Source organism: Colobus angolensis, unplaced genomic scaffold, assembly GCF_000951035.1.
Source record: "Colobus angolensis palliatus isolate OR3802 unplaced genomic scaffold, Cang.pa_1.0 Scaffold71, whole genome shotgun sequence".
In the NCBI taxonomy this organism is placed as follows: domain Eukaryota; kingdom Metazoa; phylum Chordata; class Mammalia; order Primates; family Cercopithecidae; genus Colobus; species Colobus angolensis.
In genome coordinates, this window is record NW_012120821.1 from 98,140 (window position 1) to 112,776 (window position 14,637).

General features: G+C 38.9%; 1 protein-coding gene across 2 annotated transcripts in view; it reads right to left on the minus strand.

Annotated features, from left to right (window-relative positions):
- CWH43 (cell wall biogenesis 43 C-terminal homolog (S. cerevisiae)) overlaps nucleotides 1-14,637 on the minus strand; it is a 76,740-nt gene that overhangs the window by 53,508 nt on the left and 8,595 nt on the right. For both annotated transcript variants that reach the window (XM_011927294.1, XM_011927297.1), the window contains exons 6-8: nucleotides 10,774-10,862; nucleotides 5,345-5,602; nucleotides 2,012-2,137 (exon numbers count right to left, since the gene is read on the minus strand). In XM_011927294.1, coding sequence (XP_011782684.1) covers nucleotides 2,012-2,137; nucleotides 5,345-5,602; nucleotides 10,774-10,862 — 473 coding nt within the window. The remainder of the gene's footprint in view (nucleotides 1-2,011; nucleotides 2,138-5,344; nucleotides 5,603-10,773; nucleotides 10,863-14,637) is intronic.

Sequence of the window (14,637 nt, forward strand, 5' to 3'; positions counted from 1 at the left end):
AACTTCAGCAAAGTCTCAGGATACAAAATCAGTGTGCAAAAATCACAAGCATTCCTATACACCAATAACAGACAAACAGAGAGCCAAATCATGAGTGAACTTCAATTCAAAAGTGCTACAAAGAGAATAAAAAACCTAGTAATCCAACTTCATAGAGATGGGAAGGACCTCTTCAAGGAGAACTACAAACCACTGCTCAATGAAATAAAAGAGGACACAAACAAATGGAAGAATCTTCCATGCTCATGCATAGGAAGAATCAATATCATGAAAATGGCCATACTGTTCAAGATAATTTATAGATTCAATGCCATCCCCATCAAACCACCAATGACTTTCTTCACAGAATTGGACAAAACTACTTTAAAGTTCATATAGAACCAAAAAAGAGCCCGCATAGCCAAGACAATCCTAAGCCAAAAGAACAAAGCTGAAGGCATCATGCTACCAGACTTCAAACTATACTACAAGGCTACAGTAACCAAAACTGCATGGTACTGGTACCAAAACAGATATATAGACCAATGGAACAGAACAGAGGCCTCAGAAATAACACCACACATCTACAATCATCTGATTTTTGACAAACCTGACAAAAACAAGCAATGAGGAAAGGGTTCCCTATTTAATAAATGGTGCTGGGAAAACTGGCTAGCCGTATGTAGAAAGCTGAAACCAGATTTCTTCGTTACACCTTGTACAAAAATTAATTCAGGATGGATTAAAGACTTAAATGTAGGACCTAAAACCATAAAAGTCCTAGAAGAAAACATAGGCAATAACATTCAGGACATAGGCATAGACAAAGACTTCATTAATAAAACACCAAAAGCAGTGTCAACAAATGCCAAAATTGACAAATGGTATCTAATTAAACTAAAGAGTTTCTGCACAGCAAAAGAAATTACCATCAGAGTGAATATGCAACCTACAGAATGGGAAAAAATTTTTGCAATCTACTCATCTGACAAAGGGCTAATATCTAGAATCTACAAAGAACTTAAACAAATTTACAAGAAAAAAAAACACATCAAAAAGTGGGCAAAGTATATGAACAGACACTTCTCCAAAGGAGATATCTATGCAGCCAACAGACACGTGAAAAATGCTCATCATCACTGGTCACCAGAGAAATGCAAATCAAAACCACAATGAGATACCATCTCAAACCAGTCAGAATGGCAATCATTAAAAAATCAGGAAACAATGCTGGAAAGGATGTGGAGAAATAGGAATGCTTTTACACTGTTGGTGGCAGTGTAAATAAGTTCAACCACTGTGGAAGACACTGTGGTGATTCCTCAAGGATCTAGAACTAGAAATACCATTTGACCCAGCCATCCCATTACTGGGTATATACCCAAAGGATTACAAATAATGTTACTATAAAGACACATGCACACGTATGTTTATTACAGCACTATTCGCAATAGGAATGACTTGGAACCAACCCAAATGTCCATCAATGATAGACTGGATCAAGAAAATGTGGCATATATACACCATGGAATATTACACAGCCATAAAAGATGAGTTCATGTCCTTTGCAGGGTCATGAATGAAGCTGGAAACCATCATTCTCAGCAAACTAGCACAAGGACAACAAACCAAACACCGCAAGTTCTCACTCATAGGTGGGAATTGAACAATGAGAACACATGGACACAGGGCAGGGAACATCACACACTGGGGCCTGCCATGGGATAGGGACCTGGGGAAGGGATAGCATTAGGAGAAATACCTAATGTAAATGATGAGGTTGATGGGTCCAGCAAACCAACATGGCACATGTATACCTATGTAACAAACCTGCCCATTGTGCACATGTGCACTAGAACTTAAAGTATAATTTTTTTAAAAAAAGTAGAGAAGACAGCTGTTAACAACATGGCAAAATGTTGAGAATTGCTGAAACTGGATGAAGGATACCTGAGGGACCATTATACTCTTTAATTTCATACATTTAGAATTTTATATAATTAATTTTTTAAGAATGTAAAACTATACTTACAAAGTTTCACGTATTTTTCACTCTTTCTGAAAAGCACTTTAGAACTGTTTTTTGTTTGAAGAAGCAAGTCAAGGTTTTTCTTAGGACCAAATAGCATATTCAGCCCAATAATTAACAAGATTGTCCCTGTTACAAGGGAAAGAAAGAATACGTTATACTCTGATCCAAAAATCCTTCCAATGTTGTATTCCAGCAGCTGAGATTTCTTTTAAAGGAACATACCCTGGAAATTCATGTACTGATTTAATTTATCTCAAAACCTAAGCAATTACTTTGGTAATTGGAAACTGGATAACTGGCCTTTGATAACTGGAAAATATCAGGTAGGGTTCTAGGAATCATGCTTTAAGTGAGAGGACCCCAGCCTTTTCCTGATGCATATTTCTTTGAATTTCTTGAGTATTTCCTAGTTGTTAGGTTGCTGAAGGTGTTGCTGACTGACTGTTGATTGGGCAGGGGACAGTGAAATCTTCTGAGCTCGCATAGGGATGCAATAAGAGCCCTTCCGTGCACCAGGTTGAGGATCACAATGGAGCATATGTAGGCTCTTAATATGACAGTGCTTGTTGCAATAATTCTGCCCCAGGATATGAGTTCTCCGGCCACAGAGGCCTCACAGAGGATGCATGCCAGAACTCACAGTGTGCCAACAGACCAGACAATAAAGTAGAACTAAATTGGGATGCACAGCAAACTAGCTTACACTTAAAGTTTACTTACTTCATCTAAAACCATACACAATAAAAATGGAAACAGAGATATGCTGCCATATGGAAATTAAGAAATTAAGGCATTTAAGAAATGTCAAGTGAAAGTCAGAAGCCAAGCAAAAACAGCGGTATCCAATTTTCCAGGAAACAGCAGGAGGAACCCAGAAAATAAATGTAGAACTAAATTCTGATATAATAAAGATTATTTTCAACTCAGTTGTATTAAAAGCTACTCTAAATATTACCAATATTTCTTGGCTTTTATGGCCTTATCAAATAACATCACTCTTATTTTTCTTTAAAGTTCTTAGTTGTATGAAGCTGTAATTATGCACTGTTTCTACAATCCCATAAGTAGTGAGAAGAAACTAAAAAAAAAAAAAAAACTCATCGTTCATAAAATTCTAAAGAAACAAACTCATGCATGGAATAGCTCTTACTTTCATTTGTTTTATTCTCATGGCAGATCCCTAAGCAAGCTTGTAAAAGAAAAAAAGCAGGGCATTGGACAAGAAAACAAAGCAGGGGAGAGTATACACATCTGAAAGAAATCAGAAGAAATACAAAGTTTGTAAAGCCAAGGTTACCACAGAAGAAAGACAGCAATGTATTTCTCTCATTAGATAAAAGCTTGAGTATTTACCAGAAATACCAAATTCTCCAAGTTAATTCAAAAATATTTCATGTAATTTTAAAATATGTCTTTCAAACCAGCCTGTCCTGACAGATGTCTAGCTCATGGGATAGAAAAGCATATGGGAAAATGTACAGAGTAGTTGGATATCTGTCAGGGCACCAGGGGAACTGTAGCAGAACCCAGGTAGATGTAATCCCAGCACCTTGGGAGGCCAAGGCAGGAGAATTGCATAAGCCCAAGAGTTCAACACCAGCCTGGGCAACAAAGTGAGACCCCATCTCTACAAAAAATAACAATCAGCCAGGCATGGTCGTGTGAGCCTGGAGACCCAGCTACCTGGGAGGTTGAGGTGGGAGCTCAAGGATACACAGCTATGATTGCACCACTGCACTCCAGCTGGAGCAACAGAAAAAGAAAAAAAAAGAACTCAAATAGAAGCCTTCACTTCTCCTGAGTAGCACTCGCACAACTGTAATTTCTTAAGTATTTGTCTCATTTTATATATGGTGTTTCCCCCATTCAACTAAAGCTCCAGGTAGGCAAGGACAGTGGGTGTTTTTAATATTTCAGCAGCTGGGAATGGTAGATAAAGTGGACCAGAAGAATGAGAGTGTGGGAAAGGGGGCAGTGATGAGAAATTGATTAATGGGTACAATGTACCCTGTTAGGGTGATAGATACTCTAAAAGCCCTTACTTAATCACTATGCAACCCACGCAAGTAACAAAATTGCACTTGTACCCCACAAATTTATACAGATAAAAAGGTGAAAAAATAATCTTCAGTATCTGGCACTGTTCCTGGAACATAAGGTACGTGATCATATTTTTTTCAAAATGTAGATAACCAGTGAAATCGTGTTAATGTTCTTAATGAATAACTGAACAAACGAACGAGTTTAACCCTTATTAACATGTTTTTTTCTCCTCATCTTTCAAACATTTTGTGGAAGAATTTGACATGTTACTTAAGCTAAAATTATGTAATCTAAATGATTCACAACATTCGATTTATGTATGCCTGGTATACACCAATAATTTTATTATTGCCAGAAGCCAATTTTTAAAATATTAAAATTGAACTAAGTTTATGAAATTATAATTTTGGTATGTGAATCAATTTTTAAAATATTAAACTGAGCTAAGTTTATGAAATTATAATTTTGGTATGCAAATTCATAACTACTAAAATGGTAAATATATTTGTGCTATGATTTGGAGGTTTATCATTTACACTAAGATACATGAATTTTTTGGTACGAATACAGTAAATAAAAATGATAGCGTCTAGGTGTGGTGGCTCACACCTGTAATCCTAGCACTTTGGGAAGCCAAGGCAGGAGGATCACTTGAGGCCAGGAGTTCAAGACCAGCCTGTGCAACATAGCAAAACCTCCATCTCTACAAAAATTTTTTAAATTAGTGGAGTGTGGTGGCCCACACCTAGTAGGCCCAACTACTTGGGAGGCAGAGGTAGAAGGATCGCTTGAGGCCAGGAGCTCAAGGCTGCAGTGAGCTATGATCACACCACTGCACTACAGCCTGGGAAACAGAGTAAGACCTCATTTCAAAAAAAATTCATAAATGAAATTCAGGGGAACCCCAAAAAATCACAATCCCCATGTATATTTACAAGCCAACCACTGAAGTGGCAGCATGAGTATCATGATCATACCTTTTCCTAACACATCATATAACACAAGTGTTATGCTTTAGTATGGACTGAATCTTTTCACAACTAATTAATTTAAAAGACCTTTGTAGTAATAAGTATTACTCAAATGCGCTGGTAAATTAAGACATTTGTTTTTAATTTATAATTTAGACATCCCTCCAGGTTTTGTGTTTTAATCAAGAGAGTCTATTTTATTAAGAAAGTTAGATCATCCTGTTTACTTCTACCAGTTACATAAGGTGCTAAATCCTGGTCAGTCCATAAGGATATTTTTGAGCAATTATTTTAATCCAGAACTTTCACGTATACTCACCCAAAAGCACATCTGATCTTTCTCTAGCATAGACACCTCCTGGGACAAACTTAAAAGCTGTGCACCAGGCACAGAAAAATATTTCTAGAAGATAAAATATCATGGCAATGGTCATGGTTTTCCCAGGGTTTGTCCCCGAGTTAATAAGGTGTCCAAGTGCTTGAGGCCACACGGATGCAGTAAAGACGGCGAAGACACAGCCGGACATTGCAGCTGCCCACGTGTGCAGGTAAAGAAGCCCCGCAGCTGAAGCTGTTCCTGTTTGTGAGAGAGAGAAATGAATAAGACAGGAAAGCAGTTGAGCTTAGAGGATGACCAATTAGAACCAGAACAGACCTTAGGGGTATACTGATCCAATCTCCAGACAGATGAGAAAACTAAGGTCTGACCAGGTTAATGTGATTTGCCCAATGTCACACAGCCAGTTACTGTCTCAACTGGAGGTAGAATGTGGATCTAATAAATCTCAGTTCAGTGCTATTTCTTCAGAAAGGGCAGGAGGAGGGGAAAAGGCATTTTTATGTCATTGCTGTTAAGATCCTAACAGCAATAAAAACTAAAATTATCTGTAATACCAAAAATATGTCCATTACATTTAACCAATTGGATACAGGACATTAGAAAACAGGTAGAGTGTGGTTTTTAGAACACTTCTGTTAAGGGGCTTCTAAAGGAATTTCTGTCCATCTAATGCTACCTCCTGTCCTACAAGAGGTACATTGACTTTTCCAACCACACAGCCCCAAGAGAAGAGGTAGCATTCGTAGGCTCACTGCTTGAGCAATTCTGCAATCAGTTCATTCATCACCCAACAGCCTGCTAGGTGTCGGTAGCTATGCATTCTGTCTGAACCACAGCAGGCACTCTGTAAGTGTTAGTTTATTGAGCCAATGCAGAGGTCACATAACCTTTCCCCCAATTCTTGTGAAATCAGCTTTGAAATAGCACTGCAGGGTCCACTCCATCTTGGGACCATCAATATAATCCCTTTCCATAGAAAATATGGCATTTTTGAAACATTCCAATCCATGTTGTATAATTGGGACCCACCCTTCAAGGGTAGCTACAGCAGACTCTTCACTACTTGGGCCAAGAACTCCAGAAAGCAGTGGGAAGCAGAAAGTGGCTCCAGCCAGCATCTTAATGCCCCATAGCTCAATAAGTTCAGTACACTCCATTGCACCATCACAGGGCAATGCCACCTGCCTGACTGCCTATTTCTCCCCACTTCAAAAAGAACATCTCTCAGATGAGCATGAGAACTAGATTCCAAGGTCCTCTACAAACCATGGAGTTTAACTCCATAGGGAGATCTTCAAATACCTAGATCCTCAATGGAATTTTTTCATTTTAAAATAAAACAACTGTAATGCCTATTTGCTTTAGAAATTTTAAAAGTACAGAACTGAAAAGAAGCAGTTTAGGATTGACTAAGATGGAGATGACCACAGCCAATATTTCTGTGTATTTCTAAGTCATCTTCTGTGTATATAGAGAAGTATTTTTACATAAATGGAATTGTACCACATATTAAAGACTATATATGCTGCTTTTTATGAAATATTATATCAGGAACATTTATTAGTGTAAATAATTTTTTTCTAAAACATTTTAATGTACATATAATACTTCACTGGATAAATACACCACAATATAAGTATTTTCCTATTGCTGGCCATTTATGAAGCTTCCCATGTCAAGCTTTTAAAACAACAGTGTGATGAACACATTTTTTTGTCAACGATCCCTTGCCACATTACTTATTATTTCCTTAAAACAGATTCTTAGCAACACAACTCTTATGTTAAGGGGCATAAGTATTTTAAGATCGTGACTTGTGACCAGTTGCTTTCCTGAAAGCAACTTTCAGGAAACCTAATACTTGTCTTTACTTCCTGTAGAAAACCTGCCAAGTCTCAACACCTCTTAAATCCTGCCAAAATTTCATCTTTAATTTGGTAAAAATTTACCAAATATATGTAATAATGCCAAAAATCTTTACCAAATTAAAGTCAAAAATGCTATGACATTTTAAATTGCACTTATTTGACTATTAGTGAGGTTGAATTTTTCTTACTTACTGGCTTACAATGACTGTTTTTAAAAGCATGATCCTGAATTTGATATTCTAATCTAAAGACGTTAGAATAATATTGTTCTCTTTGTCTTACTACAGAGAATTATCTAGTGGGAATGAAAACATCTCTCAAATTTATTTTGACTGTTATCATTTTTATTTCTATTTGTAAATAGGCTCTATATCTTAAATCTGCCAAAATTGTACTGTTTAAGTAGGTTATCAATTCAAAATTAGAATTCAAATGCTACAAAAGGGACTTTCTGTCCCATCACCCATTAGTTCCCCTTAGTGAAGGCAACCAATCCAGTGTAATCACTTACCTTTGTATCCTTCCAGAGATACTCTACACATACAAAGAAATATATATGTGCATGCATTTCCCTTCCTTTTTGTACACCAATGGTAGCATGCGATATGCACTGTTAGTCACTTTACCTTTTTCACTTAACTATATTCCTTAACTGCTTTTGGTTGAGCCTTCCCAATAATCTCCCCCAAACCTGTACAACATCAAAGACATCAAGTGGAAATAATGGTAACTATTTCAATAACAGTTATAATAACTCACATATAAGTTTTCAATAAATCAAGTTTTCCATGTAGTAAAATTATCCGAACACTACAGTACAATGGGGTCCTATCAATGTGTTTACTATATCTAGCCTTTTTTAAAAATAGAACTCTGGCTTTACTAATTTAACTGCTATCAACATTTAAAGCACCTGTATCTTTGCTTGTATGAAATTTTTCAGTCACTGCCATAATTAATTTCATGCTGAGTCTCCAGTTGGGATTGTCAACTTAAACTGTACAGTGAGAAAACAGGATTCCTTTGGCCACAGCTTGCTTTATTGTGTGGTTTCCAGAGATGAATCACAGTGAAAAGTGGGCACCACCTCCAGATAATTAAGCTTGCGCTCCAACTTATTGCAAGTGAATAAGTGATCAGAAAGGAAAATGAAGCTGGTGAATTATGGCCCTGCTTTCTTCTACTGCAAACAGCCTTCTAGAAGCCTTAAATCTGCTTCTCTTAGAGTCTTTAAAGCTACTATTTAATACTCCAGAGAGACAGCAAAACTAGATTAGGTTTGACTCTCAAGGATATGACCTTACTTGTCTGGGGAAATAAGTATAACACGAAAGGTTCACAGCTTTTCTGTTCTTTAACTGACAGTCTATTTCTCTGTGTTCTTAAGGTTAAAATGAAGCTGTTAACTACCTGCCCAATAAGCACTTTGCTTATACTTTATGAGAAAAGGCATGATATAAATGCTGAACAAATGCTCAATGCATTTCTTTTTCCTTTTCCAAGTTATATGCAGATTAAGAAGCTTCTGTATATGCTCAGTGCAAACTCAGCATTGACAAATTTTCCTGGCTCTTTCCCTGAGGAATCTCACAAATAAACTCTCTGATGAGAAGAAAGATTACTCCCACGTACACACAAACCTCCACAGGCTCCAAATACAATGCCTATCAAAAACTACACAAGCAAATACAAACAGCTCAACAAGACTGCAACAATGTGTTCACATAGCTCCAGGAGGAAGAGGACCTGGCTAACCTCATCGATTTAGCCATGTATCTGGATTACACATACATTTCCAGGCAAATGTGATGGCGCTTATGATGTACAGAAATTCACTTGTTATGTTGTCATCCTAAATCTTCTATTACTGATACAGTCTCTCAAACACAGCATCTAGTGTACCACTCTGAATCACCAGCTTAATTAACATGTATTAACAACATCTCATCTCTCTTCACATAAACCAAATATAGTATTTGCTATATAAACCAAATATAGTATTTGCTATATAATAAAGTGTTTTTTTTTACTTAGAGTCAGCAAACCTGACTATAATCATTAAATACTGCCTTTTAAGTGAAAGGAGGAGGGCTGGCATAATTCTATTATAGGAAAATAAGTACAATGCTCCCTCCTCTTCACAAAGACTAGGGGAGAGGGAAGAGGGTGGCCCAAAACATGATTGTCTTCACTGATACTTCTGGGGTCTTAAAGGGTGTAACTGGGAAAAGATGGGTCAGGTCTTTGAGTAAGCAGACATGGACCCTAAAACTGGGTGGAAGGCTGGGAGCTCCACTGTTACATGTAAAGGAGAAAGGGAAATGGAGCTTCATCATGGAATTCTAAAGGGCATTTTTGAAACACAGAAAAGCAAGGAATCTTGAAGAGTGAAAGAAGTCTGGCAACTAGCAACATGGCAATGCACGGCCCTCATCTCCTCAGTAAAATCTGCTATTCATGAGAATTACTTAATGGGTGCACTCTATCCATCAGGTGAGGGATCGCCTAAGAACTCTGACTTGACCACTACCCAATCTATGCACCTATACACTGCTGGTGAGAGTGGAAATTAGTCTAACAATTTTGGAAAACAGTGTGAAAATTCCCCAAAACAGAATCACCATTTGACCTAGCAATCCCATTACTGGGTATGTATCCAAAGGAATATAAATTGTTCTACCATAAAGACACATGCACGCATATGTTCATTGCAGCGCTATTCACAGTAGCAAAGACATGGAATCAACCTAAATGCCCATCAGTGGTAAACTGGATAAAGAAAATGTGGTAATATACACCATGGAATACTACGCAGTTATAAAAAAGAATGAGATCATGTCCTTTGCAGGAACATGGATGGAGCTGGAGGCCATTATCCTTAGCAAACTAATGGAGGAACAGAAAACCAAATGCTGCATGTTCTCATTAAGTGGGAGCTGAATGATGAGAACACATGGACACAAAGAGGGGAACAACAGACACTGGGGTCTACCAGAGGAGGGTAGAAGGAGAGAGAAGATCAGGAAGAATAACGGGTACTAGGCTTATTATCTGGGTAACAAAATAATCTGTACAACAAACCCCCATTGCACAAGTTTACTTATATAACAAACCTACACATGTACCCCTGAACTTAAAAGTTATCAATCAATCAATCTCACTTGTACCCCATAAATTTATACAAATAAAAAATTTTTTAATTAAAAATCAAGAATTTTTATGAATCTGCTACTTAACACATGTGCCTTGTTTATGTATTTTTAAGAGCAGGTAGTATTATGGCAGTGTAGTCCAGGAAAGCAGCACAGCCACAGGAGGAAGGGGAGGCGGAGGTAGAAGGAAGCAGGAACTCAGAGCAAGCAGTCACCAGTGACCTTGGTGACATCTGCGTTATAGTTGCTGCTGCTGGTTGCAACAGCCCATTTGGCCACAGTACATATTTATATGGTTGTATCTACTTTCAGTTGAGTTGTGCATGCTTGTAAACAAACTGGATAACCAAGCTCAGTGATGGTCTATCTGCAGGTAAATTCCACATACCTGTAACCCACCAGATCAAACCAGCACCACGAAACCACGAACAAGCTGGAAGCATTAATCCACTTGCCAAGCACAGCAGTACTGCACCTCTGTGAAAAAGGACATGCTCTAAGACATGTGACGTTAGTAATATTTCATCGTCCCGAATATAAAATAGAAATATACCTCCCACCTCTGGTTACATATAAGAAATAATGTGTGTGGAACAACCGGTGAGATCATGAGAGCCCACTGGGAGCCAATATTATACACATTCAGAACAGAGAAGGAATAAAAACTCCGCCATGAGATCAATGCTATCTGCCAACTTATCATGTAAGCGCAGTAACCAAGCTTTCTCAGACTATTAAAGTACAGTCCATGTTGGTCATGTAACATTTTAAATGACTCTGCCAAGAACAAAAAGAAAAGCTCATTGGAATGGTTTCTATTTAGTTTGCTTTTTTTTCTTTCTTTCCTCTACCTCAATACTGCTCTTGCCTAGAGTCTCTGCCTTCCCAAGACCAGTGTCAGCTTGATAAATAACTGATAGCTGTGTGTCTTTTAAAACAACCACAAATGATTTTATTATTTTGCTATTTTGGCAAAAAGTTGCAAAAGGAGGAAAAAAGAAATTTAACTAAACTTTAGAAGGAAACCCAGAAATAATGATAGCTAGAACATAGGACTCATTTAAGTAGCTGTCACATAAATTAGGTTCAAAAACATAGCATACACTATATATTAGGCACTATTTTAAGATTTTCCTCTGTAATTATTATTCATTTAATTCTCATGCACCTGTAAGGTAAATGCTAATATTATCCCCATTTTGCAGAGGAGAATACTGGGGGAAAGAGCACGTAAGTAACCTGCTCGAGGTCAAACACAGTAGCCCACATAGGACTAGGAATCTGAAATGGTCCTCAGGCTCTGAGGTGAGGCTCGTAGCCATATTACCTGCTCCTACCTGTGTAAGAATGACCCTGGGGCTACAGAAGACCAGATGTGAGAAGAGGCCATGAAGGACAGTGTGGGTATTTTTCTACTGCCAAATCAACAACAAATATTTTTGAGTGCCCACAGGCTCTGTTCTAGGTGTTTGGGATGCATCAATGAACAACGATCCCTTTCTCCCATAGAGCTCACATTCCGGTGGGGGAGACTTATAATAAACACCATTAATAAATAATGCAGATAGGGCCAGGCAGAGCGACTCATGACGGTAATACCAGCACTTTGGGAGGCAGAGGTGGGAGGACCATTTGAGGTCAGGAGTTTGAGACCAGCCTGGACAAAATAGTGAGACCTAATAATAATGAAGATTATCAGAAGGCAGAAAGTGCTACAGAACACTAAGAGTGATGGGGTCACTAGTGTTGGCGTGGGCTAAGGAGAAGCCAGAACATGTGACCAAGACACAGTTTGTCCTCCCTTGTCCTCCCAGGGCCACAGACGACACTGCTCCTTTGGTTTCCCAAGGCCTTTCAGCACCTTCGGGGCCTCCCTCTCACCTTTTCCCCATCAAACATACCTATGAACCATTTCCTTAAGTATAATCTGGTGAATTTCAGAAAGCAATTCCTACTATGATGAGGGTGAGCGATGATGGTCTAACGCAACATTTCTCAAGCTGGTTCTGAGAAACACGCCTACTCTGTCAGGTATTAATAGATGTTCTAAAGGAGAATTCCATGTTCAAATAACTTTGGGAAACCTCCAAACGTCTCTAATATGCTGATATGCACTGTGAAGTACAAAGAAAGGAAGATTGAAATGTACTATTTCCTCAACCTATTTGATGTAGAAGCATTTTCTTTTTCTCATTAACATCTCAAGAAACCAGCATCTCACAGGGAAGACGCTGTGTCTTCCCAAACCAGCACAGTTTGGGAAATGCTGGTCTTGTGAGTTGCATTTCCATCTTCAATGTCTCACTCTAACATACAGGATTAGGAAATGTCTGAAAAGCAAACCCTCATTTTATATATGTGAGAAAGTTTCCCCCTGAAGTTTAGTTACATTCTTCTTGTGAGAAAGGCAAGGCCAAGGATGTAACATGATTGGCCCAGAGTTGAATGGTGAGTTTCTCCTGGCTACCAGGACTCACCATTTACAATTAAAATTCTTCCTTTACTCTGCCACAAAACGTATGCTTGTTCTCACAAGTAACTCTGGAAACTAAGCTTTAATACGTAGGAATAAACTTCTTCCTTCCCCTCTGTCCTTTTGTTCCTTTCTTTCTTCTCTGCCTTCCTCCCAGATATGGAGGAAGATACAGACTCTAAATGAAATAATATTTTCAAACGTGCTTGTTCAGTACTTCACACAGAGTAAGCAATCAATATTCATTCATTTTTCCATTCCCTGCCCTCAAGGGGCTTAGTATCTGGACAGGAAGAAAGACATTTTTTAAAATCTGTAACACAGAATAATAAAGTTTCTAACAGATACATATATGTGTATGTGTGTGTGTACACACATATATAACACATATACAAAAATTGATTGATTCGAAGTATTATAGTATGTGGCATAAAGAAGGGATCCCCTGTGATAATAAGAGAAGAATTCACAGAGAAAATGTTTGAGCTGGGTTTTGAAGGGAGTAGGGCTTACCAGGACATCAAGACAGTAAAGCAAGCCCAGGCAGTGGGGGGACTGGAAGAGTCTGGCACTTCCAGAGAACCGCAAGTGGGTTCGGCTCAGGTGAAGCAGGAGGATAAGATTAGAATGCATTTGGAAAGGTAAGTATGGGGACCAGATCCTGCCTCATGTGGGAGAATTGGGGGCAGTATTTTCCCAGTGTATTGTGGGGGAAACTGCTGAGAGCTTATAAGTAAAGGAGTGGTGGAATCAGATTTGCATTTTACAGAGATCATTCTGGAGCCATGTGGAGAAGATTCTGCTAAAGAGAGACAATTAGGAGACAACAGCAATAGCCTGAATGAAAAAATGGTGAGGACTCCACTAAGGCAGATGTGCTTAGGGATAGAGAGGAAAGGTTTAATCTGAAAGAAGTCACAGAACTGAGTTGGAGAAAATGAGGAAGATGGAGAATTCTGGGCGAACTCTTGGTTTCAGGTTTGGATAACGAGGTGGACAGACAAAGTGGACCTGGGCATGGGGGAAGAAGAACATGCGTGGAGGACTGGGAAATACTGAGTTCAGATTTGGACAGGCTGAGGTTGACAAGCCTGTGGGATATGCCCAGATCCCTGCTGGCAAAAGATCCAGTAGGCAGCTGCATACCTTCAATTGTAAGAATTGAGCACTACAAGAGAGAAAAGATATCGGAGGCAGATCTTTTAAGAGATGCTCCAATTTTTTTGCAAGAAGAGATGGAGCCAGTTACAAGAGAAAGATGTGTCAGGAAGAGTAGAGAGAGGGTTAATAAGGACAAAATACAAGGACCAGCACTTGACTCCAGACTACTAACTCCCTGTGTGTCCCACAGCTGGAACAAGAAAGTACCAGAAGATGCAGGGATCTCCTGGGACTGCCCTCCTTCACTGAGAATAGAGATCTGTGCCCCAGGCTGTCAACCTAGTCTCCTCAGGGGACTGTGGTCTTGTCCTACTAAATGCCCATAACCATAACCAGAGGGTCTGGAGGAAATGGCCAGGGAGTGCTGCTCCTCTCCCGCCACTGAGAATGTTCTTCTGTGCAAGCATTCCTAGGGGTGTCTATGCTGAAGCTCTGGAAACCTCTTATTTAGCTGTGAGCAACCATTGGGCCTCCCACATCTACTTTTCAGCAATCCTTCTGCACAGGGGAAAAGACCCTTCCAGTTCCTTTCTCTCCAGAGCACACAATAATTTCATGCCATATTCTGATATCTAGGGAGAGTGGGTATGAAATATCTGGCTAGCACAGACCTAGCTG